The sequence below is a fragment of the Nelumbo nucifera genome, chromosome 6, assembly GCF_055504915.1.
Source record: "Nelumbo nucifera cultivar China Antique chromosome 6, China Antique-T2T, whole genome shotgun sequence".
NCBI classification, from domain to species: domain Eukaryota; kingdom Viridiplantae; phylum Streptophyta; class Magnoliopsida; order Proteales; family Nelumbonaceae; genus Nelumbo; species Nelumbo nucifera.
The window spans coordinates 10764888-10792566 of NC_142654.1; the positions used below are offsets into that span (position 1 = coordinate 10764888).

At 37.7% G+C, this 27679-nt stretch overlaps 1 protein-coding gene across 7 annotated transcripts; it reads left to right on the forward strand.

The window, feature by feature from the left end:
• Positions 1 to 237: 237 nt before the first annotated feature.
• CTR1 (Protein kinase superfamily protein) lies at positions 238 to 27679 on the forward strand. Of its 7 annotated transcripts, XR_016077468.1 has the most exons (17): positions 271 to 1134; positions 1734 to 2035; positions 2129 to 2273; positions 3046 to 3149; positions 10386 to 10594; positions 11845 to 12204; positions 12324 to 12364; positions 22282 to 22350; positions 22675 to 22775; positions 22891 to 22975; positions 23249 to 23347; positions 24157 to 24225; positions 24343 to 24474; positions 24594 to 24757; positions 26462 to 26556; positions 26655 to 26786; positions 27214 to 27679. XR_016077468.1 is itself a non-coding variant. In XM_010245383.3 (16 exons), the coding sequence occupies exons 1-15, from the start codon at positions 523 to 525 to the stop codon at positions 26761 to 26763; spliced, it is 2532 nt and encodes an 843-aa protein (XP_010243685.1). In that variant the 5' UTR covers positions 271 to 522; the 3' UTR covers positions 26764 to 26786; positions 27207 to 27679. The 7 variants fall into 7 exon arrangements, 3 of the variants coding, with proteins under 3 accessions (XP_010243685.1, XP_010243694.1, XP_010243703.1); XR_733634.3 differs by lacking the exon at positions 24594 to 24757 and having other exon boundaries at positions 238 to 1134; positions 26655 to 26835; positions 27207 to 27679; XR_733635.3 differs by lacking the exon at positions 24594 to 24757 and having other exon boundaries at positions 26655 to 26835.

Consider the following 27679-nt stretch of genomic DNA (forward strand, 5'->3'; position numbering starts at 1 on the left):
AAGCTGCTCGTAAAGGAATGTACTGGACCGTGTAGAGACCAATTGACGAGTTGGGATCTGCTCTCATTTAACGCGCCTCACACCGATTTCACAGTCACATCCCACTTATGGACGGGAGATGTTTCCGATGTGCGGCCAAACATGCTGTGAGGTCGCAGTGTGAGGTGCGAAGTGTATGGAGAAGATCTGCCCTCGCAATGGACATTATAGAGGAGCGACTAGCGAGCGAGGGAGAGAAGGACAAAAGAAGAAAGCAGCCGTGCAGGTTGTGAGCGGAGTATTTCGTTTCACATGCGTGTGTGCGTGTGGGTTTCAATTTCAAGACGTTCAGACGCGGAGCGGCGGACGCCGAAACAACCGAATCCACTCTCTTCTCATTTGGTCTTTTTTTTTTTTTTCTCTCTCTCCCCGACAGAGAGAGAGAGAGGGAGAGAGGGAGAGAGAGAAAGAGCATCAGACCTTCAATTGACTCTGGAACGATGGCGGCTTTTAGGGTTTTGTAGAGATATTTGAGTTCTATCTATGGAAATGCCCGGGAGGCGATCCAATTACACTCTGCTGAGTCAATATCCTGAAGAACAGCAAGCACAGCTGCAGCAGCCATCCAAGTTCTCTGTGGCGGGTGGTAGTGCAGGTGCAGCGCCAGTGACGTTCTACGAGTCTTTGTCTGCGGAGAAGAACAAAGGGAAGACGGAGAGGGGGTTCGATTGGGATGGAGATCATCGACTGCAGCAAGGGGGAGGACGGATCGGGAGTATGTTTCCGTCGATCGGATTGCAGAGGCAGTCGAGTGGGAGTAGTTTTGGGGAGAGCTCGTTGTCGGGGGATTATTACAACCAGCCGCTATCTGTGGTAGCGAATGATCAGGAAGTTTTCGGTCAATTGCAGGAAGATGGATTTAAGGTTGGTGGTGGAGAGTCGAGGCTGAAAGTGGTGGAAGCGGGAGGATCTTCTTCGTCCAAGAGCTGGGCTCAGCAGACTGAGGAGAGTTATCAGTTGCAGCTGGCGTTGGCGCTTCGGCTTTCATCAGAAGCCACTTGTGCTGATGATCCCAATTTCTTGGATCCCGTCCCTGATGAATCCGCTCTCAGGTCTTCTTCTTCCTCGGCAGAGGCTATGTCTCATCGATTCTGGGTACGCTTTTACTTTTATTTATACATATTTGAGTTTTCCATGTTTTTTGTCTGGTTTGCTTTAAGCTTCGTGGTAATTGGCCTCTAGGGTTTGATTGTTCCCTCTTGATAAAGTAAATTTTAATGTTCATTCCTCGACTTCCTCGACTTTAATTCATTTAGAAAATTCATGACTGAAACGATGGAATCCAGAAAGTTTATTTATTTTGCCCTCTTTTCTGTTTGCTACACTGAAATGTTATCTGAAATAAACACTGAATTAGGCCATGAGTGTAAGGTTGTACATTATAATTCAAATAGCTTTCAGGGTTTCATAACAATTGCCTAAATTACCTAACTTGCTATCTATTCCCAGTCGTTATTATTGTTATAAGTATACCAGTATCAATAATGAGATTCGATCTTTAAGATACGTTTTACTTCACTGAATAATTGATTCATCACCTTCACTTATATCAGAAAGAAGAGGTAGTTTTGGTTTTTGACCAACAGACTGATATCTTATATACTATTCTTTTTCTTTTTTTTTTGACCAGTCACTCTTATGAGGTGCAAATTAAAATCTGATTTTATCTGTCCATTTTATTTCGCTTGCTCCAGGTGAATGGTTGCTTATCTTACTTTGACAAGATTCCGGATGGATTTTATGTGATTCATGGAATGGATCCTTATGTATGGACAGTTTGCTCTGATCTCCAAGAGACTGGTCGGATCCCATCTATTGAATCACTCAAGGGTGTTGATTCTTGTGATGGTTCATCAATTGAAGTGATTTTAATTGATAAACGCGGTGATCCTGGTTTGAGAGAGCTACAAAGTAGGGTACAGAACCTTTCCTGTAGCTGCATTACTAAAAAGGAAATGGTTGATCAGCTTGCAAGGCTTGTCTGCCATCACATGGGGTGAGTAGTTTACATTGCTATACCTACAAGTGTCCAGAATTCATTTAATCATGCTATAATTCTGGTAACCAAGCTTTTTGTCGCTGTCACAAGGGGTGCAGCTTCTACAGGAGAAGATGGTTTCCTTTCAAACTGGAAGGACTGCAGTGAGGTTTTAAAGGATTGTTTAGGTTCTGTTGTGTTTCCACTGGGAAGTCTATCATTTGGCCTTTGCAGACATCGTGCTCTTCTGTTCAAAGTAAATTTCTTATCTTATATTTGACATTTTAAAGTTCATGGTGGCTGTATTTTCAAATCTTTGATATGTTCAATTTTTTGGTGTGTGTGGGGAGGGGGGAGGGTTGTGCCTTCGTCCTAGCTAACTAGGGGTGCAAATGGATCGGGTCATGATCCGATCCGCTCATATTTGGTCGAATTTGGATCACCCCTATCCGATTTGAGAAGATCCGATCCAATATATGTTGTATATTTATAAATATATATAATACATATGTATATGTTATATATTTATTTATAAATATATTATTTATATTGTATTTTTATAAATTTGTTATATTATTTATTTTTTATAAAAATATGTATATATATGAAGAAAATAATTAAAAAAATACTTGTGTTCTGTGTTCTTTCTTTATTTAAATTGGTATATTTTTATTTTCTTTTAATAATTTATTAATTTTTAAAGAAAACAAGTCGGGTCGGATCAGATCTGAAGATCCGACTTACCGATAGGATTTGAATTCAAATCAAGGCTTATCAGATCTGACCGGATCAGATCAGACATGAACAGTGTCAGATCGGATTCGGATATATCCTGATTTGAATATGACCTGATCTGTTTGCATCTTCTTTGATCTTTTGCTGCTATAAAGACTTCTGCCATTATGCCTCCATTTAGATGTTCGTTTGCAGACATTTTATCTTGTTCGATTTATATAAGAAACACATAGGATTGAAACCATTTTGTCAAGTCTGAGGAGGTTCACTTGCATTTTTGGTACACTTTACAGGTGTTAGCAGACACAATTGACTTACCTTGCCGGGTTGCTAAAGGTTGCAAATATTGTAGGAGAGATGATGCCTCCTCCTGTCTTGTGCGGTTTGGTCCTGACAGGTATTTTGTGTTGCTTGGGCCTTGGCTTCTTTACCTTGATATTGATGATAAAGTGTATTATCAGCATAATTTGCTTCATGTGAATAGCATAAGAACAGGACTAAAGGTCCCCAAAAAGGCGCTGTTTAATACAAAACCAATACTAATTGTCAAAGAAGGTGAAGAATAGAGAAGAAATGGAAACTGAAGCAAAATGAGCATGTTGATAACCAAAAGTTTGGGGGGGGGTTGAAAAGATGCATGGGAATGGTAAAAAATACAGATAAATCATATCTATTGTAATTGATGGGCCTTGGGATCCTTTAGAACAAGACTTTAAATTGGTATGACTACACCTAAGCTTCCCAGGGCACCCTCTAATGCACCCCCCCACCCCAAAAACAATGTTCAATGCCATTTGCGAGCATTCTTTCCTTTTAATGAACTTTTTTTGAAGATAAATAAAAAAAGAAAATTTAATAAGGAAACTAATTAAAGAAGATGCATCAGGGTGATAAAAAATCACCCAACAAAGGAAAGACCAAGACTTTCAACCTGACCCCTTAGATAATCAACCCTAATGACCATGAGAGACCAAGGTTAATGTTGGTGTTGGTGGAAATGTTGACTCTCCAAATATAAGACACATGTGAGAAATGTCGGAAATATTGTAAAAATTATAGACACAGTGGAAACATTGTAAAATATAGAATGATAATTTATGAAAAATAAAAGAATAGGCACACCTTTTTAGATTATCTTGTTCCAAATCATTAAACAAAGCTAAGAAACTAAGGTTATAGACAAAATAATACTTTCTGAAGTTGCCCTCCTTAAGATTCAGAGCTTCATGATAGAATGAGTTAAAGCAAAATTTGAACTCATAAAAAGTGTAAATGGCTGCAATGGATCAACCAAATAATCTATTACACAAACAAAAACTAATATTTAACTTCATGTTTGAAATGAATATTGAGCTAGCTCAAAGTGGTAATCAAGTTAGACGAACAATAACGTTGTTACTCCACATATATACAATATTGTTACCAACTTATGTTATAATACTATCCCTTATACTCCACATAGTGCTGATAATGTTCATTGAGGAATATGTTGATTCCAGTAAATTTCATGTCACTACCCATGGAAGTGAAAATGGAAATATGTCGTGGAAACTATCTCTTGTACTTCACATAGTGCTGGTACTGTTCATTGGGGAGTATGTCGATTCTGGTAAAATTTCATGTTGCTACCCATGGAAATGGAAATATGTTGTGGAAATATTAGGGAAATTAGGGACATTTTGGACCATGCGAGACAAGCTGAAAGCCCCCACCCCAACAGCAAAACAATGAGCTATGAGCCCAAACCAAAGATCACAAGGAAGCTCCTTCCAAAATTCACAAAAATAAACAATCCCACCCAACCCTCCCAGCCCCTACCTTATAACAATGAAACGCCCTGAACCCAAAACCTCAATTCCAATTAGAACCAAACATCAAGCTTTGCCCATTTCCTCAGTACATTCAGTGTCTAAAGCAGAACTCTCTCTTCCTTTCTCAAAGGCTTTCTTTATCTTCTTCCCCTTCTTCTTCGGCCCCACCCCAAATACTCCTATCTTTAATCTGGCAAAAATTTTAGAAACTTGCACTATTTGATTAGTTTTCTGTCTTCTGAATCTTTTTACTGTGTTAGGAATTTTCTCCATCACCGAAGAAGCAACCCTGTTAGCATTGATCCTTTCTAACTCAAATATCACATTCTTTTCGAATAATTGAGCTGCACCTAAATCTTCTCTCTCAGTGACTCTGTGTTGCTACAAACTATGTATACATGCTGATAGAATAAAAGTTAGGTGGATTCATGTAATCGTTGGAACAGATGGGAAGACTACACTCTTGCAAGTTCAAGAGTACCGAGATAAATGTTTCTTCCTAAATGGGATTGTGAAAATGCAAGAGGAAAAGTAGTGCCATCCACAGTTTCAAGGCGCCAAGGCGAGATAGGCGACATGGGATCACCTTATTGCCTACACCTAGGTGATGGTTTTTTTTTGAACAAAAAAACATGAATTCTTGGATGGATTATTCCCTACATCTTCATAAAGATGTATAAATTTCATTTAAAACATAGAAAATCAACATATTCATGAAAAATGCAAGAAAGATAAGACATTTCAGAAAATAGAGGGTTGAGCCTCTATTTTTGTTGCAGGAAAGAAGAAGAACAAAATAATAATCAATATGTGTTGATTAGACAAATTTTGAGTTCTTCTTTTGAAGTCTTCAAGAGCAGCTTTTCCCATGGATAGAGGTAAAGTATTGTGACCTAATGGTTTTTCCATGGGATTCTTTCAAGATTGTTGGGAAATTGTTAAGGAACATATGATGCAGTCTTTGAAGAAATTCAAGATACGAGGAAATACTTGATGTGTGGGATGACAAATAAGGGGGAAGTATGTAAAGTAACAAGGTTATGGGGTAGGCAGCAGGGGCTGGCCTAATCTTCTATGAGGTGCAACCGTGCAAGTAACATGTTTGTTTGTATACATTTCTTCTCGCAATTAATTAATCTTTTCAATAGCTACCAATAAAAAATTCATAGGTTAGAATTGTTGGATCACTGTTTGGTTGGAAAATTCTTAGGGGGAACTCTAGATGAAGAGTTCATTTCTGTTTTGATTGGAAGCTGGGCTATCCTGTTGATGTTAAATTGTTAGGTGGAGGATTGTTCCTATTTTGTTTGTAGAGAAAGGAAGATGCTGTAGATGTTCTTGAATGGGAATGTTCACAAAATTGAATTCCTGAATTTTGAATTTGATTGTTGGAAACCACTAGCAGGATATATTAAATGATCAGTTTTCAAATTTGGTTAATTGGTTTGGAATATTGTATTCAGAGTACTCCTTCATGCTTTGCCTTTTGAGTTGTCAAGTCAATTAGTGATGTTGGTAGATTTACTGATGTTGATAGGAAAAATGTCAACTGGAGTCTTATTAAGCTGGTGTGGCCATGTGGATTCTTGTAGAGGAGTTTAGAGTTATTATTTTAGAGAGGCTAAAGAGGAAGACATCATCAGGTTCTTGTATTATTGGTGACGTCAAAGAAAAATCTTATTCATAAAAAAAGAGTCAAAGAAAAATCTTTGGAGTTGGATATGACGAAGGAATGTTTAGTTCCAGCTTTGGCTGAAGATGGTGATAGAGGCCTAGAAACAAAACTAAAGAAGGCTTTGCACGATTTTCAAGACACCAAGGCGAGGCTAGACAACAGGGGCACCTAGGCGATGGATTTTCTTTTAAATAAAAACCATGAATCTCACAGTAACTCCCTAGGCTCCATAGCAATTTCACTAGTAGTTATCTATAATCTTCATAAAAGAAGTATAAACTTCGTATTAAAACATGATAAATCAACATATTCATGAGAAAAAAGAAGAAAGAAAAGAAATTTCAAAAAGTACAGGGGTGCCTAGCCCAGTTTTTCAAAAATTTGTTGATTGGACATTTTTCTTTGACTTAGGTTTTGAAATCTTTGAGGATTCAAGACAATTACACCAACACATGTTGATTGAACCCATCAGCTTGGTGTGGAAAATCTAATACTTGAAGGAGACTCTAAAGTTGTTGTGGGGTGGCTGGCAGATTTGGACTCGGTGGTTTGTGCTACAGGGATCTTTTAAAAAAAGCTAAGTGGCTAACTAGAAACATGGATATTAGCTTACACTGGGTGGGAAGGTTGGCAAATGCTCTGGCTGAGTCTTGCCAAACAAGGGGTTAATGGGGAAAATTTTTACTGGTCTGCTTTGTAATCTATCCCCTACTGTTTATCCTGTAATTTTCTTTTAAGGAGAGGTTGCACGTTGCACCCCGTGCCTCTCCTTGAGATACCTGTAATAGCTCTCATTTCTTGTTAATAAAATGACATTTCAATTATCAAAAAATGAGAGCTATTACAGGCATCACTATTCATTATTTTATGGTAGTGATGGTGTTATGTGCCTACATGTAACTATGAATGGTAGGATTATAGTTTATTTGTTTTTTAATGTTTTTGTGGGTCATTTTGGGCATTTGTGGAACCGTGGAAGGTATTGAGGCAATTCCTGTAGGATTATAGAAAGAGGTTGGAGGTTCCTGTTGTGGCTTTCTTATTGAGGCAATTCCTTTTCTCTTTTGTGTACACTTTTTCCTTTTTTCTTATAAAAAAAAGCTACAAACACGGTTTTGACACGTGGAACTATCATGAAAGAAAGAAAAGAGAGAAGAAAATGTTTTTGGGTTGATCATGAAAACTATTATGAGAGAGAGAAATGGAGAAAGGAAAAAGTGAGATCATAATTAAAATAGAACCAAAGTAAAAGAATTCAAGCACAAATAAAAAGTTGGACTCAACCAATAGAGGTCGAACTCCTCTTTTATGTATTGGTAATATAAAATCTTCTGATTTTGCTCTTTTTCCTTGCTGTCTACCCTACACACCATTTTGATGTTTTTTTAATGACAAATTTTCTAAGCATGCTTTGTGCCAATGGTTCTTGTTAAGTTGTTTTCATTGGCTTCGGTTCGGATTGGAGCATCATTACCATGTTATAGCAAGTTCTGTGCCAAGTTAAAAGTGTTAGCATTGGCTAGAACCATAAGTTTTGATGAGTTGTTGTAACATTTATTGTAAGAGGAGGCAGTTAGAAATATGTCCACAAGGAGCAATGAGAAACTCATCTGCTACCCCTGGTGTTGGTTGCTGTATGCATTGTTCCTCAAAGACTCTCTTAGAAGCTATCATGATATGGCAATATATAGTATGTTCATTGCAAGAGGTTCATAGAAATACTGTTAACTGCGCAAGTTTTTACCGTAGAAATATTTATTTAAACTAAACTACCAGTCCCACTCTCTTGTGGTCTTGCCCCTTTTGATCCTGGGGCTGGATTTCATGACTCTGCTATTTCCTATTTTTGATGAGATGTTTACATTATTGACCAGATGCAAAAGAATACGGACCTGATCAAAAAGAGAAAGAAAAAGGGAAAAAACCTACAAAAGAAAGAAAAAAAATTAAATCTTCCATTACTTGTTTGTATCTAATCCAGCAAGATTAGCATTTGTATCTAATATATTTGAGCTGAAAGTCTAATGAACTAATCTTATTTAGCCACATCAACAATTATGACTGTGTAACCCAAAAGAAATTGTTACAACAGACATTGTTCAGGTTGTGCATAGGATGAAACATGATCTCTCTGTAAGTGCTAATGAATCCTCATTTAAGCTTATTGACATTGTTAGGATTGCCATATCATGTGGTAATTTCTAGTCATTCCATTCCCATACTTGGTATTAGATTCATGTGCCTGGCTTCAAAATGTGATTGCACCACATTAGTATCCTCTGTCCCATGGATAATGGACTGATTATTTTCTCTAATTTTTGAAGAAAACTAGATGGCAAGTTGGGAAGGATGAATTGCGTTTAGCAGAAATGGAAGCCAAACCCTCAGTGTGAATGGCCAACCAAATCCAACTGCAAGCCCAAGCTGACATTAAATGAGATCATAATTACCATCCAAAGAACTAACTTAATTGAATCAGATTAGGTTGGCTAGATCCATTTTAGCTTGAGATACAATGTTATGACTAGAATTACACATAAACAGTGACTAGAAAGAGGACCCAAGATTTATAAAAAAAAAGGAAAGAAAGAGGACCCAAGTCCTGTTGAAGACAACTTGACATTTTGGCCATTAAACCAAACAACAAAGTTGTTGTCAATACATTTCCAGAAAATTATATGGTGAGTTGGTTCTGGTTTTCTAGGGCCTGAGCCTGTGCAATACCCAAGTTTAGATCTGGCTGGGGTTCTTAGGTTTAATTGCAACCTGAGGTTCTAAGAAAGCACCCTAAAGCTGACCTAGTGCCACTGTTTTGGCTGGTGAAGGCAACTTGACATTTTGGCCATTAAACCAAACAACAAAGTTGTTGTCAATACATTTCCAGAAAAGTATATGGTGAGTTGGTTCTGGTTCTCTAGGGCCTGAGCCTGAGCCTGAGCCTGAGCAATACCCAAGTTTAGATCTGGTTGGGGTTCTTAGGTTTAAGTGCAAACTGAGGTTCTAAGAAAGCAGCCCAAAGCTGACCTAGTGCCAGGGTTTTGGCTGGTCAGCCTAAGTCATAGCCTAGTAAACACAAACACAGAGACAAGGGGGAAAAACACAAAAAGAAAGGGATAAAATAAAGTATTTTTCTTCTTTGTTGTGTACTGAATATTTCATTTGTGAAATGCATGTCAAAGTTTAACACCATGGCAGGCGTTTATTATTCACATTCTATGGAAATCATAGTTTTCAAGGCCAAGGTGAGGCTAGGCGACTGGGGGGTGCCTAGTCGCCTAGGCAATGGATTTTTTATGTTAAAAACATAGATCCTAGGGTAGTTCCCTAGGTACCATAACCATATTTCTTTAATAATTATTCATGATTTTCATAAGAAAAGTATAAATTTCATATTAAAGTATAGAAAATCAACATATTCATGAGAAGAAAAGGAAGAAGGAAAATAGAATTAAAAAAATATAGGGGCTGAACCCTTATTTTTATTATAGGAAAAGAAGAAAATAAAAAGTATTGGTAGTAGTAGTAGTAGTAGTACTTATTGGTTCAGGTTTATAAGTCTTCGAGGGTTCAATACAGCATTTAGCAATGTTTGTGTTGATTAAACCCTAATAAATAAGAAAATAATAAAAAAGAAATTAGTATATAAACACACAAAATGATTATTTTAGTTTAATAATGTCTATTTTATAATTATAATCTCAAAAAAGAGTGAATAAAAAAGTATTTTATAGTAGGAAGTAGAAAACTGTTAGGCGATTAGGCGAGGCGAGCCTCAAAGGGCGCCTTGTCGCCTAGGTGTCATCTTGACAACTATGATGGAAATCTTAATGATATATGGGTATTTTATGCACTAGATTGTGGAATATAATTATATATGATGTTACAGTCTGTTGGGATGCCTTGTGCTTATTTCTGAGGATGTCCACATATCATTAAGATATCCTTTTTTTGATAATTTATAATTAAGATATCCTTTCAACTTTTGCTTTTGCTTTTATGTATGATTTCACTCTTATCTTTCCGGGACTCTTTTACTGAATGTACTATGTACCGAAAAGAATATCCTTAAAGAAAATGCAAAAGCAAAAAGTTGGAGTGGGGACTCTTCCCTCTGAGATAGTTGCTAAGTATATTTATATGGTTTCAGGGAATACTTGGTTGATTTGATTGAAAAGCCTGGTTGCTTATGCGAGCCTGATTCTTTGCTCAATGGTCCATCTTCCATCTCAATTTCTTCACCTCTACGTCTTCCAAAGTTCAGAACACCTGAAACTACCGAGAATTTCAGGTCCTTGGCAAAACAGTATTTCTTGGACTGTCAATCACTTAATCTCGTATTTGATGATTCTTCAGCAGGTGATTATTTTACTTCATGCAATTATTCAAATAAAATGAGACATCCATTTTCCGTGCTGGTATGATCTGGAGCTGATAATATCTGCTCAATATTGGCAATATTTGGAGAATGTTTGTGTAGTTCTGCTATTATAATCTATTGGGATAAAAAGGGTAATGACAGAAGATGGCTGTAAGCATCTTTACAAAACAATCCAATGTTAGCATGCCACATTATTTGAAGGAAACTGGGAAACGATTCTAAGAGTTCACATCTTTACCAAACATTCCAATCCAATGCCAACAGGATTTTTTGCAATGTCAGCAATGACACTTTAACGTAATAGAGTGCACTGATCTTTGTGGCAACACTGGCAATGGTGTTTTAACATGATAGGATAGATTGGTCAGAGCAAATGTGTTTTAATAACAAAAAAACCCTCAGAGCAATAACAGAGAAAGGGGTAGATAAGGGAAATAGGAAGTGAGTGGTAACAGGAAAGAGGATGACTCTTACTGGAATCAGCACCAGCAAGGCTTTGGCATCAGACCAATATGTGAAGGAGTCAGCACCTTAAATTGTTAGAATCACTTTTTTTTTTGTTTTTTTGATCAGTAAAGTGTTTTTTTTTTAAATCTGAAAAGCTTTGGGTGCATAAAAGGTGACTGGATGGTCAGCTTCAGCTAATCATCCTCGTAATTAGTATCACATACATTTTCCCCCTTATTGTACCATTCCCCAAAACAACGAGTTCCTTGTACCCGTTTTGCTAATCCCATTTGCAAGACTATTAGCTGACCCTGGTGTCCATTGAATGACAGCTCTCAATTTCCTCTTTTTGTTAAAATCACTTCAAAAGCAGTTGGAAAAAACACTTGATTACCTTCCAAGTTTCTATAAAAAAGGAGATGCCTTACATATATTTATTGGCAAATAGAGTAATTTCACATGTTCACATGAATCTTCAAGGTCTTGTCAGAGCCAAGAATTTGGGAAATGCTTCTAAAAGCTTCAACTCGTACTTAAAGAGGATCTATTTTGTAAATTTTTCCCAGATAATAGTCTCTTGTCTCACTTTGTTCTCTTTCTGGTCATTAAAGTGGCCTGAGGCTCAAGCTTTCTTATCAATTTATAATTTTATACATGGCATTCTTTTTGACTGCTCATTATATGATGAGCTCTGACTTGGTTATTTCTATATTACAGTTTGGCAACTAACAGGTATATAGTGGTTTTAATTAGATGCCATTTGTTTTTGTTTTATCACAAGATGCTGCTGCTGATAAAGAAGATGTTACAAATCCACAATTTCCTAGGAACACTGATACGGGCAATCCATTGATTCCTTCAAATAACAATAATGAAGTATTTGTCTCACCTCTTCCACAAGATGCCTGGTTAAATACTCATGAACTGACACAAAATTTGTATAATCCTCCTCTCAATGTTGGAAGTTCAAAACCTCCCATCCCACTAAATCGTATCCATCCAAATGTTCTGGCCTTACCTGAGACTAAATTCACTGAGAGAGGTCAACTACTAGCAAGTAAATCTAATGAACTTTCTCTTGATGTGGAGGACTTTGAGATTCCATGGAGTGATCTTGTTTTGAAGGAGAGAATTGGAGCAGGTATTTTTTGTTTTGCCTTCTAGATATATTCCTGTTTCTTTGACATGCATGCTATGTAGTTAGATCCTAATAATCTTGTAGGAGTCTTTACTGGATGGTCCTGACACTCTGCATTTCAGGTTCCTTTGGAATTGTCCATCGTGCTGATTGGCATGGTTCGGTAAGCATTTGTCCTTTGATTTACTGAGCTTTGACCCTGTGCTTAACAATTTTTGGATTTTGGTTGTAAATTTCCTCTCTTTTTTGGATAGCGGTAGTATATAGAATATCCTGGCTGGCATTTTTTTATCAATGCTGTCAGACTCACAGCAGACATTGAATTTTTTTGGTGACTGGATCATAGGTTTAACAATTCAACCATTTTCCTCATCCAAATAAAATTGCAAAATAAAAAAAAAAGAAAATAGTTCCAGAATATCATTTAAAGATATTCTTCACAATAGATATTAGAGGGTATAACAGTAATATATATATATATATATATTTTATATCTAATGGTGGTATTTTTGACCAAGTAAACATTTCTAAGAATGAGCAAACAAAGAAGCTGTTATGGCCATCCTAGTTCTCACGGTCAACCATCCAGTCCAGTCCAAGTCTGATAACATTGGTTTTGACTTTTGATATTAGTGACTTTAGGAAACCAATTTGATGGCAATTTGGAGGCTTTGGTTTCATAAGGTGAAACTGCTATGTAATTGTCTAAAATATTTGTTCACAGTGTTTGTGTGATGTGGTATTTCTGCTTATAAACCAGACGGTCCAGACCATCCAGTCCAGTCCAAGTCTGATAACATTGGTTTTGACTTTTGATATTAGTGACTTTAGGAAACCAATTTGATGGCAACTTGGAGGCTTTGGTTTCATAAGGTGAAACTGCTATGTAATTGTCTAAAATATTTGTTCACAGTGTTTGTGTGATGTGGTATTTCTGCTTATAAACCAGACGGTCCAGACCTGATGTTCAGGGTCAGTTTTTTTTTTTTTTTTGGTGGGGGGGGGGGATGGATAACCAAGGTTTTTATAGAAGAAAAAGAATGAATGTGTACGAATAAACCAAACTTGCTCTGAGAAAGGAGTGAGATTTCCCTAAAAGTGAGGTTTCTTTCATTTAGCTCATACTTTTGCAGTGAGGATTCCCTGTCATGCCCCAAAACAACCGAATTCTGTCTACCCCTTGTTTAGCCAACATATGCACAGCCCATATGTGGACCTATTGACCCATTTCACTTCAGCCACCCTTTGTCCTGTTAATAATTTTATTTCCTTCATTATATTTCTGTGTCCCCAGGGATTTAACTCTTGATTTTCCATCAACCACAGCACCACTTTGGAGTCCCCTTTTATTATCAGATTTTGGAAATTGCAAGATGTAGTCACCCTATATCCTTGCACAATTGCTGTTAATTCTGCCAATGTGGAGCTACCTTGGCCAATGGACCCTGAAAATAAAGCAAAAATGCTTCAATGAGAGTCCCTAGTGTCTCCTCTCACACCAGATGGACCTGGTTTGCCTTTGCTACAACATTCAGGGTCATGGTTATAGATATCCATTCTTCACAAATGCAGGCTGCTAAGGTTAAAAAAAGGAATTTTGAGACTTCCAATGAAATGGTTCCAGAATGCAATCCTCAGAACTCAAGAAACCTTTATCATTTTCCTTTTAAACACACAGACACACGCACACAGAGTTGACCTATGTGTTTTTTTTTTTGTTTGTTTTTGATAGAGAAATCAGAGGAGAAAAATGGGAAGTGATGCAGATATGGAATCAAGAAAAGAAACCATGAGAAATAGATGAATTTTCTACTTCCTAAACCAATTTTTACTTTATGGTTGTAGGTGTCTTAAGAATGGGATTTCAAGTCCTCTAGAAATTTACTATTATTAGGAAATTGAAATGACTATTTAAAGTAATTTTGGACTTTTTTTTGAGATAAAAGGTAAAGTATTTCATTAACAGAAGATTGAAAAAGATCCAGCCTTGCCCACTGAGGAACTGAGCAAGGCAAAGCTTTGTACAACTCAGAAAAACCAAAAAATAGCATCATACAAAAAGATTTCTATACTCCAAACAAGAACTGTAAGGACAATTCTTGAACAGTTTGTGCGTTGCCACCCAGGAGTGTAACCTTCCCCAAATGCTTCTTAAGACTTCCTCCTCTGATCTCAACTGATTTTCAAAGAGTCTCTTGTTTCTTTCCAACCAGATTGACCACACTACTGCCGCTGGCAGCACCTTCCATACAATCTTACCTCTTCTCGACAGACCTCTTAGACCCCAACCCCGTAACAGATCCAACACATACCTTGGGAGGCACGACTAAACTCCAAAAACCTCTAACATCTTCATCCAAATTACCCAACTAAATCTGGAGTGCAGGAAGAGATGCTCCAACTTTTCAGAATTGTTGCCACATAGGACACATCTGCTTGGTTCTACTACCCAACCTCTCTCTGTCAGATTGTCAGCTGTTAGGCACTTCCCTAAGGCAGTTCCAAAGTAATTTTGGACTTATTTTTCATAGTAATTATATATATATTGGAGCAGAATGGTGTATGGTTGATGTCTCTCCATGCGCAAAATGGTATCCCACAGTAATTGCTTTATATTTTTGTTCTCAAACCCAGTTTTATTTACCACTGTACCAACAGATATCTTACGATTCCCTAACTCTCCATGTCTAAGGGCCATTTTAGTCTTATGTGCTTTTTGTCCCCTTTTCCTTGCTTTGTGGAACACAAAATTATGACTGTCAACATTTTGCATCTATACATGATATATAAAAGAAAAGGGGGGGGGGGTGTGGTAATAGGCTCTCCTTGCACGAAATGGAATCTCAAAGTCCCCCTTTCATTTTTTCTACTAAACATCTAGCCATTTACAATGATGCCATTATATAAAACGAAAATAATAATGACAAAAGTCATCTCAAAGTCTCTCTCTCTGAGCCCAATATTTAGGGTTGTTAATGGGTTGGGTCTTGTTCGAGATAGCTTGTAGCAGTCTTGTCCCAATAAAATCTTATTTATTTATTTTACCAAATTAAATAATTTTTTTTTTGATAATTGAAGAAGAATTATATTAAGAAAATATGAGAACTATTACTAGCATCCCACTGAGAGGCACAAGGTGCGACCTCCCTTAAAAGGTGAAAATCACATAGCACTATAGATCAAGATTACAAGGTACCCAGTACAAATGTTCCCTCAATACCCCTTGTTTAGCAAGATAATCTGCCATAGCATTTGTAAACCTTCCAGCCCATGTATGCTAACATTCATGTTTCTTAATAACCGGTTGGCCTTCTTTGAGAGGTTCTTGTAGCACCAAATAATTGAGCTTGGATCTGTAACCAACCTACAACAATCTTGGAGTCACCTTGTAAAGCTGCCAACAACTCAGCTCTATTTGAGTCTCCTATTCCCACTGGGCCTGAGTACAAGGCTAAGATATTACCATCCTTATCTCTCAAAACCCCTCTTATACCTGAGGGGTCAAGATTGCCTTGACTGCTTCCATCAAAATTCAGTTTTATACAGCCTTCCGGCGGTGGAGTCCATACTATAGACGCCCTTTCCTTCTTGAGGGAGCTACTAGCCACCTCTATGCAGTTCCTTCTAAAGTCATCAAAGGAGAACAAATGGAAGAATTCTGAAGTTCTCAACCAATGAATTGCCCTTGTTAAGATACACTCTTTGATATCTGGGAGACTTTGTTCCTTTTCTTGAAAAATTCTTGCATTTCTTTTCTCACAAATTGTCCAAAGTGTAGCTGCTTTGATGCATTTCAACATGATCCTCCCTCTTTTTGTGGGCCATACAAAAACCGACGGGTCAAAAAGCATACTTACATCAGTGGGTAAATTCCACCTGCAACCAAACAAGGCAAAAATCCATTCCCAAATAGTAACAGTAAAGGAGCAGGAAATTAGTAAGCGGAAGCAGTCCTCACCATTAGCTTTGCAAAGAATACACCAGCTAGGGGACAGGCACATAAAAGGCTTCTTTTTTTGTAGGTAGTCTAGAGTATTGATTTTCCCATAAAACACTTCCCAACAAAACAAGATAATTTTGGGGGGAACAGGCTTTTAGCCCAAAGCTCCTTTACATGAAAAACCAATTGAGTGGAGGAAGATTACGTAGAGCTTTCAAAAAGGAGGCACAAGAAAAGGAGCCTTTTGGGTGGGGGACCAAATCTTCTTGTCTGACTATAAAGGATCCAAACAAACACTATCAAGAATCAAAAGAAGTTGAGAAACATCACCAAGTTCAGCATCCCTCAAGCCCTGATGGAAGCAAAAATCCCAATTTAAAGACAAAGACAAAAAGGGGGAGGGAAGGAAATTAGAGACAACCTTATTCTTAAACAAGGAAATAGAGTAGAGAGAAGGGAAAAGGTCTTTTAAGGCTGAATTTCCCACCCAAACATCTTCCCGAAAGAGAACAAAATTCCCTGAGCAAACATCATACTTGACAAGATTAAGAAATTGGGGAAGGATGCTATGAATCGCTTTCCAAGGATTTGTCAAAGTAGCTCGTTGAGAAACACCAATATCCCAGCCATTATTTGAACAACCATGAATCCTAGCTATCACCTCATGCCATTATTTGAGCGACGATGAATACTAGCTATCACCTCATGCCATAATCTCCCTTTTTCCAAGGGCCATCTCCACAATCACTTACCTAACAAAGCTGTGTTCTTCAGGACCAAATTTCCTATCCCCAGTCCACCTTCTTCCTTACTTCTACACAGTATATACCACCTTATTAAGTGATCCTTTTTTTCTTCCCCTAGTTTCTATATAAAATTCCTCATTAATTTCTCCAATTTCTTTGCCTCCCTAGAGGGGATTATAAAAACAGAGAGATGATAAATCGACAAGTTAGTTAGAGTGGCTCTTAACAATGTTACTCTACCTCCTAGAGAGATATAGTTCTTTTTCCAAGTAGCTAATCTTTTTTCAAACCTCTCTAGGATTGGAGTCCAAAACTTACTTTCCTTCGGGTTAGCACCTAAAGGGAGCCCAAGAAGCCACTTGACAATTTAAGCACTCAGCAATGAACTCAATGACCCTGTCATCCAAATTTATTCCCACTACATAGCTCTTATTCAGATTTATTTTTAGGTTAGAGACACTTTCAAAGTAACTTATCAAGCTCTTTAGATTCCTCGCTCTCCGTAGGTTGCCCCCTTAATTGAAAATGATGATATCATCCGCAAATTGGAGATGGGTAATTGGGACATTACCTCCTCCCTATCAGCCTTAGAAAGTAACCTACTGAAAACATCTGCTACAAGAGTAAACAGAAAGGGGGAAAAGGGATCACCTTGCCTTAGTCCTCTAGTAGCAGGAGCTGATGCAACCCTTCACCCACCTACACCACCTATCACCAAAGTCAGTTTCTAAGAATCTTTAACAAGAAACTCCAGTCAACTAAATGATAAGCTTCTCTAGATCCAATTTACAAACCACCCCTTGCTGGCCATACCTCATTTCCTCCACACTTTCATTAGCTATTAAAATTTGATCAGTTATTTGTCTTCCTTGCACAAATACCCCTTGGGCTTGACTTATTAATTGGGGTAACACTGCTTTTTTTCTCAGGGACAAGACCTTAGCCAGAATTTTGTAAATACTCGTCACCAAACTAATTGGCCTGAAATCTTTGGGATGTCTTGCATCTAACTTCTTAGGAACTAGGGCTAGAAAGGTGGCATTAACTCCAAGGTTCACTATATGTTTATTTGCAAATTCCTTAAAGACCTTGAAAATGTCTTCTTTTACCACGTCTTCTTTTATTCCACTCCTTTATTTTGGATCTAAGCCTTTTTAGCTTTTTATAAAACTTGACTCCCTCCCACCTTACCCCCTTCAACTCCTCATTCCACCATTCCACAACCCTACGCACAAAATCAGGGTGGGCTAGCCACATATTCTCAAACCTAAAGGGACGAGGTCTGCTTCCCAAGAGCTCTGGTCCTAAATGGTCAAAGGTTACTCTAGGCAAGGCTCTAGCCACCAAATCCCTCCAATGATTTTCCCACTTTTCATTAAAAAGGAATTTGTCCAATTTCGAACAAAGGGGGGTTTCCTGAAAGTTGGACCATGTGTAATTGGCCTGCAACAAGGGTATCTCCTTCAATGCACAGGTTTTAATAAAGTCATTAAACTTTCTCATACTAGAGGTAACAACACCTCGAGGGTTATTTCTCATTACAAAATCTAATGACATTGAAATCTCCCCCCAAACACCAAGGGCCATCCCATAAACCATTAATTCCATATAATTCCTCCCACAATTCATTTCTTTATAATTATTTGACCCATATATATTCGTGGAGACCCAGGTAAACCCATCACCCAAGTTTTCAAATTTCAAAGACACAGAAAACCTTCCAACAAGTTCCTCAACTGATTCCACCACATCCTCTCTCCATAGAGTAACTAGACCTCCAGAAGCTCCCCAGGAAGGAGCTGAGTCCACTTCACTCCTCTTGATTTCCAAACACTTCTAACCACCTTCTGTCTAACTCTGCTAGTTTGGTTTCCTGTTGCAAAACTATATCAGGTCTCTCTCTTCTCAAGAAATCCTTAATCAGCCTTCTTTTTCTTGCACTCCCCAAACCTCTCACATTCCAATTAATAATCTTCATGAAGCTTCACACTAACAACAGCCCCTCTTCAAACCCAGAACTCCCTTAAAGGGGAGCCTTTCTTCTCTCCCCTCTGCTGCTGAATTCAATGTTTCTCTCAATTTCAGAAATCAATCTCTCCACCTCTGATCTCTTTTTTTTTTTAGATTTCCTTTTCTTCTCCTTTTTTGTTGGCTCACCTGCACCTGTCAAGTCTTCTCCAACCTGAACTCTAGGAGGTTGTCCTTGCCTGGTTGGAGTAACTTTCCCATCCTCCACCTCTGTTTTATTAGACCACTCGAACTCCTCTTCATTTTTCTTATACTCTTCCAATAAGACACAAATTTGGGCCCAAATTCCTTCTAACTACTCTTGTTGTTTCAAAAGTTGCCCATTATTCACACCACCTTCTGAACTAAACCTCCCTTCTAGTCTGTCCAATTGGGATGCTGGGTTATCTGTTACAGGCACAGTACACACATCAGTAGCAAAAACGGAATAGACAAGGTTACCTGACTGGGGAGGAGTCATTGGGACTGGTTCAGGAACAAAGGAAACCTTTGTTTCCTGTGCCTGCTTTTTCTGTGGAAGGCTAGAAGAGGAAACAGATACTTTTTCAACTGAAACAGAGGTAACCTTCTCAAGCTGTCATTTTCCTGGTGAAACGTTGCAAATCTTCTTGGTGTTGACATTCTCCTTCAAACAAAGGTCCTGTGATTGCTGAGCTACTGGGATGAACTCCCTTGTGGAATTAGGTGTACCTTTAGCCACTTCCTTTCCCTCTCACGTGCCCTTTTAAAGCCTCATGTGTGAGTTGGCCCGCTGCTTCTGGACCTACAATCCTTGGCCCATCATTAAACTCTTTCTGGTCCAAAGTATAACCTCTTTTAAGTTCCAGCCCATTTAACTGATCTGGCCCAACACCCTGGACTTGGGTTTGCAGATCCAGTTCAGGTCCATTTACGGATTTACCCAACCCGATAGGTTGTTCTGACTAGGAGGATTAGAAAAACAATTCTTGGTGCCACCTCTCACCACCTGAGCATAGGATGTATTGAAAGCCGAACCTTTTTCTTGTTCTATACATCTTAGACTTCCCCCTTCTGCATTACTTTAGGATCACCCAGTAACTGCCTACCCATTTTCGTGCAACTTTTATTTCTTCGTTGACTTTCCAATCCCAAGCTTCCACGTAAAGCTCTAAATTCCATGTCTTCATCTTCTACCTTGCTTTCCCTCCACAGTGCAGCTTCAATGGAGGAAGTCAACCAAACCGATAGAAAGATTCCATCTACTCTTCACTTTACTGGGTATATCCTCAGGCTTAAGACCACTAAGCATTAAATCTGCAGATCGAAGATCATCCCAAAACACGCAACCAGCACTTTGGGTAAAAAAAGGGTAAAGGGGAAAGCTATGGGCGATTAATAAAAAAAAAAAGATCATCCCAAAACACTCCGTCTAGACGAGCTCCATGCAGCACCACAATTGAATCTGCTACCTCTTTGTTCCAGAAATGAAAAGGTAGCTCTATGACATGCACTATCACTCCATCCGTAACAGAAAAATCTTTTTGAGTTTGATGACGGAGTCCATCTAAATATATTAGAAGTCCCATCAGCATCAAGGATATTCATGGCCACAACTTCTACTTTATTTTCAAGCAGATCTAACAAAGCTCTGCAGCTATCAAAGGGTGTTAGTGCAAAAGTGTGTTGTAATTTTAGATTTTTTATCAGAGCATCTGCTACCTTCTTCCAATCATCAACCTGTTTCTCTGCTTCTATCACCAACTTGCTCAACCAAACTTTCTTCTCTGAGCTTACAAGCACAGTGTGATTACTATTACCTTGAGTGCCAGTCAATAATTTCTTCTCAAGTGTATCAGCACTACCAACTGCCTTAGGAACCTCCTCTTTCTCCCCAGAAGACTCTACTTCTTTTGTTATCAGTTTTAACAGATAGTTGTCCAAGGTCTTGACCACCATTTTCCAACAACAGCTCTTCCTACCTTCTGGAAAACAGACTTGTTGCTTCCTACCTTCATCAAAGAATTCTGAGAAAGCTATGAAGGAGCCTTTAGCATTTTTCTTACATTCAACTAAATAGCTTCTTCCTGTGCCAGTGGATAGATCCTTCTGACTGCTTAACTTTCCTTCAGGCAAGCTTCCGAGATAAAACCTCTTAGCCACTCAATCACCTCCAATCCGACCAGCAAGACTGTTGCCTTCTTAGCTTCCCTGATCTTTAGAATGAGCTGCCCATATCTTCACCTCTTTGAACAAAAAGTTTTTTGCTTCAACTTTAAGAGCCCTCCTCCATCGTGCCGCTGTTTAGCATCCTATATTTTTCTAAATACTTTTTACCTAACCAATACACTCTTGTTTCTTCATCAGTAACAATTGGAAATTCTAAGGTCTAAATTAAATAACCTATCATCCATAAATATAAATTGCTCTCTCTCTCTCTCTCTCTTTCCAAATCTGATATTTCAATTCATCCAACTTAGTTCCGATGTCAATTTGGATTTACACGAGAAATATTTTCAAATTTATATTTACAAATATAAATATTATATAATCTCTCTCTACTTTCTCTATGAGTCCAATGTTTTGGGTCATCCAACTTTAGTTCAAATTCAGATTTAAACTGAAAAATATTCTCTCCCTCCCAAGTCCGATGTTTTGGGACATCCGACTGTCAAATTTAAACAAAAAATTGCAAATTTATATCTATAAATATAAAATATTATATAATCTGTCTCTCTACTCTCTCTGAGTCCAGTGTTTCAAGGGTAGTGGAGACGGTTCTCAAATCTAGGTGACCCACTTTCCCCAATTGATGCCTTTGGTTCTGAGCTTGAAATATAAGCCTAAGACTGGTCAAGGCTGAACTTCATTCTATGCATTTGTTTTTCTTTATAGGGATAGTGATGGAGAGAGAGAGAGAGAGAGAGTAGCGATGGCAATTTTTCCCCGTCCAGCAGAAAACAATGACGAGGATTAATAGGGATACCCGGTCAGGGATAGTGATGGGGATGGCGAGCGAAGTCCTTGCACTTCCTCAATCCTGATTATATATCAGAAAATATATATGTTTTAATTAAAAAGGTTTGGGGATTCAGCTACTTTACGCAGGGGCCCCCTTGCTAGTTTATACTAGAGAAAAACATTGCTTGATTTTCTTGACAGCAGTTAAAGCTTGATCTGACATCAAGGGAACAGTAGAAAAGTTTCTCTGTGAGATACAGCTGCAGGATTTTGAATAATTTTTAGAACAACAAAGAAAAAATAGAGAGAAGTTTATAGGGTAATGTTGGGGCAACTTGGCAGTTTCTAATCATACTCATTTATCTTTCTTTTGGTCCATTTGAATTATACTGGTTAAACCTCTCTAATTACTATTTCATTATTTCTCATAAAAGATATTATTTTCAGGATGTTGCTGTGAAGATTCTCATGGAACAAGATTTTCATGCAGAGCGCTTCAAGGAATTTTTGAGGGAGGTATATTGCAACAAAATTTTCTGTTATTTATTTATTGTAGACAATAGTAAAATGGTATTCATTGCTTATCCAGCAGTTGGATAGTAGGCTATAAAGTAGCAAAGAAAAAATTGCTAACCACATCTTATTGCGTTTAACTAATTTGGTTTTTGCAATCCCCTCAGGCCCTGTTATTTATTAACAAGTTAATTTATATATGAACCAAGGTGGATAATGAAGATCTAATTTCTGTACTTGGAGAAAATGTTCATTGCATCTTTATGCTTATTTATTTTGTGGATTCCAGGTCTGAAGTATAATTTCACTGCCTGTGTTGTTTATTAGGTTGCAATTATGAAACGCCTCCGACATCCAAATGTTGTTCTTTTCATGGGGGCTGTTACCCAACCCCCAAACTTGTCCATAGTCACAGAATATTTATCAAGGTATCAAACTATAATTTTCTCCTTATATTTCTCTTTCATGGGGTTTCTTAACATCACTTAGTACAAGTAAAATATAGTTTGAAGAAATAATTACACTATGGCATTTGAGTTGCAGAGGCAGCTTATACAGGCTATTGCATAGGCCAGGTCCAAGAGAGATGTTGGATGAGAGACGTCGGTTAAATATGGCCTATGATGTGGTATGGCTATGTAAAATTTCATTTTGTTCTGTCTCACATTTATTTATTTCTTATCCTCTTATCTTATCCATGTTTCTGTATTTCAGAATTTGTGTCTCTTGTATAAATTTTCCTTTTTATCCTATGATGAAGTTTGTTGAGTTACTGATCAAAAAAAAAAAAAAAAGATTAGCAAATCATTGTCCTGTGAGCTGATTTTTTCTTATTATTTATTATTTCTGATATGAAGTTTACACTTGATTGAGTTCATGAGCTTGGGATGCCTATGTCCAGGCAAAGGGAATGAATTATCTTCACCGACGGAATCCTCCCATTGTTCATCGAGACTTGAAGTCTCCAAATCTTTTGGTGGATAAAAAATATACAGTAAAGGTATGAATAAGTGAACGTTACTATTGGACATTTTCCCTTCATCTAAGGTTAAGTGGTGCACGGGTGCACACATGATCCCTTATTCATGCTCTTTATATCTTATTGTGAGCTCAATATGTTTGAATTTTGGACAATATCTTATTAAGTAACCACGATAGGCCCTATACAGTGACTGTAGAAGCTAACCATGATATATAAATAGTCAATCCCTCTTATAAGCATCATTTAACAAAATCTTATTCCCATGATATATATATCACCAACAGCCATGACTAGACGTAGGCCATTGCTCTCCTTGTCACCTCAACTTCCACTTGTTATAAAAAATTCTGCCATTTCTTTCCTTCCATAGAGCCTGGCATATAGCTGTGGGGATAGTGCTCCAGATTAGTCTTCCCCTTCAGTTTAGACTCTTCACTTGGCAACCTTTAATAACCTATTGTAATGTTTTGAGGAAGCACCACTTAATAATAAGCCCCAAAGAAATGCTCCCGCATTGCACTGAATGAGCAGTGAATAAACAAATGGTCCAACCCTTTCAATTCATATTTTGCATAATAGTAGTACACAGATCAAAAGATGGCGGTTCCTCACCTCTTCTTGATAGTTGGTCTCATCTTAGGGATTCCCAGGGCATTTGTCCATGTCAAGGTCATTCTTGATGGGATTGGGGATTCTCAAATCTCCCTTGCAGGAAAAGGGTGTGACTGTTTTCCCCATCTCCACTCCCTATCGTCCTCCCTGTTTGCATCAGATGTATGCTTCTGCAGTTTCTGTAATACCTTCTAATGCTTCTTGTGATCAATTAGGTATGTGATTTTGGCCTTTCCCGATTTAAGGCAAACACCTTTCTCTCATCCAAATCAGCTGCAGGGACTGTAAGTTCCGTATTTATTTTTTATTTGTTATTTTCCTGATGTGAATTGTTGTGTAGTGGAATGGAGTGCTTGCAATACTTATTAAGCTCTGTTTGATTAATTCCTTTTTTTTATCAGCCTCAATGGATGGCACCAGAAGTTCTTCGTGATGAGCCATCAAATGAGAAATCTGATGTTTACAGTTTTGGTGTAATCTTGTGGGAGCTTGTGACACTACAACAACCTTGGAGCAATTTAAATCCAGCCCAGGTACATTCATTGGTTTATTTGTTGAAATATAAAGATCATTAATATTGAATGCACATATTTATAGGGTATGTTATTGGTAAAACACTTGATTTGATCAACCCAAGAAAAAATATTCGCAGCAAAGTATAAATACTAGAGGGGGGAGGAAGGACACAAGGTTTCTTCTGCTCTGTTTGGTAGTAGCGGAGGATTGGGATCAAATCCCGCTTGCACCAGGGACAAGGAAATTTGAATCCAATGCATGTCCAGGTCCTCAAGGAGTCCGACACGTCTATTGAAAAGTGTAAAGTATTAAGTTAGGCCATATTTTATAGGTTTTGTAAATTTGACTTTGTTACTTGATAATATTTTATGAAAAAAGTGTCCATTGTGTACATTAACTGTTACTTTATGTCAATAAGCAAGTAGATAAAGGAAAATGTTACATAAAAGTGCCCTAGAATCCCTGGAGCATCAGAATCCCATGGAGTATCCAACATGCCAATTTTCAAAACTAATGGTTGGGGACTGGCTGTTAAGTAATATAAAATCACACAGATAATTTAGAAATATAATTTAAACAAGTAGACTAAAAAACTTTGAAGGTTAAAGTATTGATTCCTAATTGGATCTATTGATCCATGACAATGTGTTTAGGAGTATGCAGTTCAGTACCGAAGTTTTTTTTTTTTTTCCTGGCTTTCATGTTGGAGCATCGTGGTTGTTGTTTCATCTAGATTGGTGGGAAGTAGTTTTAATATTCTCTCTTTTAATCTTGGTAATGATTTAACTTTTTGGTAAAAGATTAAAGGTCCTATTTATGTGGGAGCCTTCTTTCCATGATACAAGTTCAATCAACCTTCCAACTCAGCACCCATAATGAAGAGCAGAAGAGCCATTCAGATTGGAATTTAATAAGGATTTCTTTCAGAATGAGCCATCATTGCCTTTTCTTTGATGAAGACAGTGGAGTGGGTACATTGATCTCCTTCTATTGCTACTTTCAGTGAACAAAGACCAAGGATATTGCAGTCCCAAATTCAAGCATGTTACCCAACAATAAAGTAATTAAATGAAACAAATGTAAAAATTCAACAAAATATTTCTATGAAAATTTACTACTAAATGCAACTTATCTGCATTCAAAAAAGTGTTATCCTATTTATTTGGGGTTGTCTAGTTGAAGCTTTCTCTCATAACATACTGCCTAATTCAGATGGGCTCAGATTTCCCAACTAATAGCCACTGCAATTTAGTTTGATGACACCACCACTGTGAAGTTGAAAGCTTACAGCTGTGGCATCTAACTGTTAAGATTCTATTTCTGGTAACAATTTTATTGTGGGTCTGGACTGAACACAGGAACTAATTAATTTGATGGATGTTAGGCTCCAGTTATAAGTTCCCTATAAAATATTTCATATGTAAGAATCTGATTATTGCACAAAGGAGGCCTCACTTTGTCGTGCAAGAAAAGAAAACAACAAAGAAAATGAAAAACAGAGAAACACAAGATTTAACGTGGTTTGGCAAGTTGTGCCTACATCCACATGTGAAATATACATACGGGCAATGTGTAGTTGAATTTTGCATACCTGACCCTATTTTGCATGTTAGAGGCCCCTTTTAAATTTTAATACAATACACCACTTGGTTCCACTCACTTTAATACAATTCAACTCACTTGGTTCCACTCACTTTATGTTCGATACCTTTGTGAAGATTTTAATTCATATTTTCAATTTAACTAGATCTATCATGTTCTTATCAATTCCATGATGTTATACTTGATGGGGTCTTACTCCTTTTCATGAACTACTAATGATTAAGTTGTTCTGTGGCCAAGGTTCATAGAATTAGTCTTCTGCCAGTTTCCTGCTATGTTTTTTTTTTTTTTTTTTAATCACTTTTGTTATTTACTGTTCAACAATTCAGGCTCCAAGCTATTGTTGCTTGTTCAATCTTACAGACTTGTTAAGTTGATTGCTCCTTGCTTTCCTTCTTGCAGGTTGTAGCAGCTGTTGGCTTTAGAGGCAAAAGGCTTGAGATTCCAAGTGATGTAAATCCTCAAGTAGCGTCCTTGATTGAGGCCTGCTGGGCCAAGTGAGTAAAAATTGTCAAATTTATCTTAATTTTAGTAGTTCCGTCTATTGCCTTTGTTGTATCCATTCCTCTCACAATTGTAATATTTTGAACTGCAGCGAGCCCTGGAAACGCCCCTCTTTTTCTAGTATCATGGAATCCTTGAAGCCATTGGTGAAACCCCCAGCACCTCAACCCATTCGTGCAGACATTCCACGACTAACTTGAAGAAGTCAAATGGGCACATGCCGGTATGCTTTTTTATGATCTGATGGGTGACAGAGTCTCTTATTCTCCTAGGTGGGTGCATTTTTTTTAATCCACATCACTTAACTCGAGCAAAATTGCTTTTAACTCTAGCCATCTTTTAATTTCAAAGACTAACATGCCATAATCTATGTGACCAGAGAGAGAGAGAGAAGGATTTAGGCTGTTCAAACAAAATTAGGCTGCATTTGGCATTCCTTATTTTAAGGACATATCCTTTTTGCAGTTAAAATGTCCCTATGAACAGAGTTTTTAACTGCAAAAAGGAGAAAGTCCTTAAAATAAGGAATTCGAAATGCAGCCTTAACCACCAATATTCTTGGTAGATTGAGGAAGCACACATTTGTTCACAGTTTTCTTCAATGTGAAAATGGCAGTCTATGCTCTGACCGTCCATGTTCCAGACTGCAGGTTCACCGGGCTCTAGTGGGCATTTCCTTTTTCCATTCTGAGAAAAGAGGACTCTTAACTTGGGCTAGGGGAACTACCACCAGATCACATCTTACTGGACAGTGTCTGCCAAACACCATCTTTACCATCTCCTGAAGATATTGATCTTACGTGTTGATTCTGCACTTGCCTACACATAATTTTTGTATGTATCATTGCTCTGTAATTAAATTTTAAAAACAAACAAGTTCAAGGAAACCAAATATGCCTTCCCCAGCGGAAGCAATACCGCTTCAGCATTCTTTGTGTAGAATTTGCAGTTTGGCTATATAGGCCGGCCTCTGTTGATATTCCCCGTGTGTTAGTGATTGAATTGATGGCCTATGTTGACAAAATGCAAAACAGAACATGCTATGGCAGAGTTTTTTACATGGAACGCAAAACAGCTCCTGATTATTATTATTATTTTTTTTTCTTTTTGGTAAAA

What these genes read in the sequence shown, in the direction of transcription:
- CTR1 (XM_010245383.3), top strand. Translation starts at nt 523, where the DNA reads ATGGAAATGCCCGGGAGGCGATCCAATTACACTCTGCTGAGTCAATAT. An exon ending in CTATGTCTCATCGATTCTGG is followed by an intron (nt 1,135 to 1,733) that starts GTACGCTTTTAC and finishes CGCTTGCTCCAG; the next exon opens with GTGAATGGTTGCTTATCTTA. An exon ending in ATTGAGGCCTGCTGGGCCAA is followed by an intron (nt 26,557 to 26,654) that starts GTGAGTAAAAAT and finishes TTTGAACTGCAG; the next exon opens with CGAGCCCTGGAAACGCCCCT.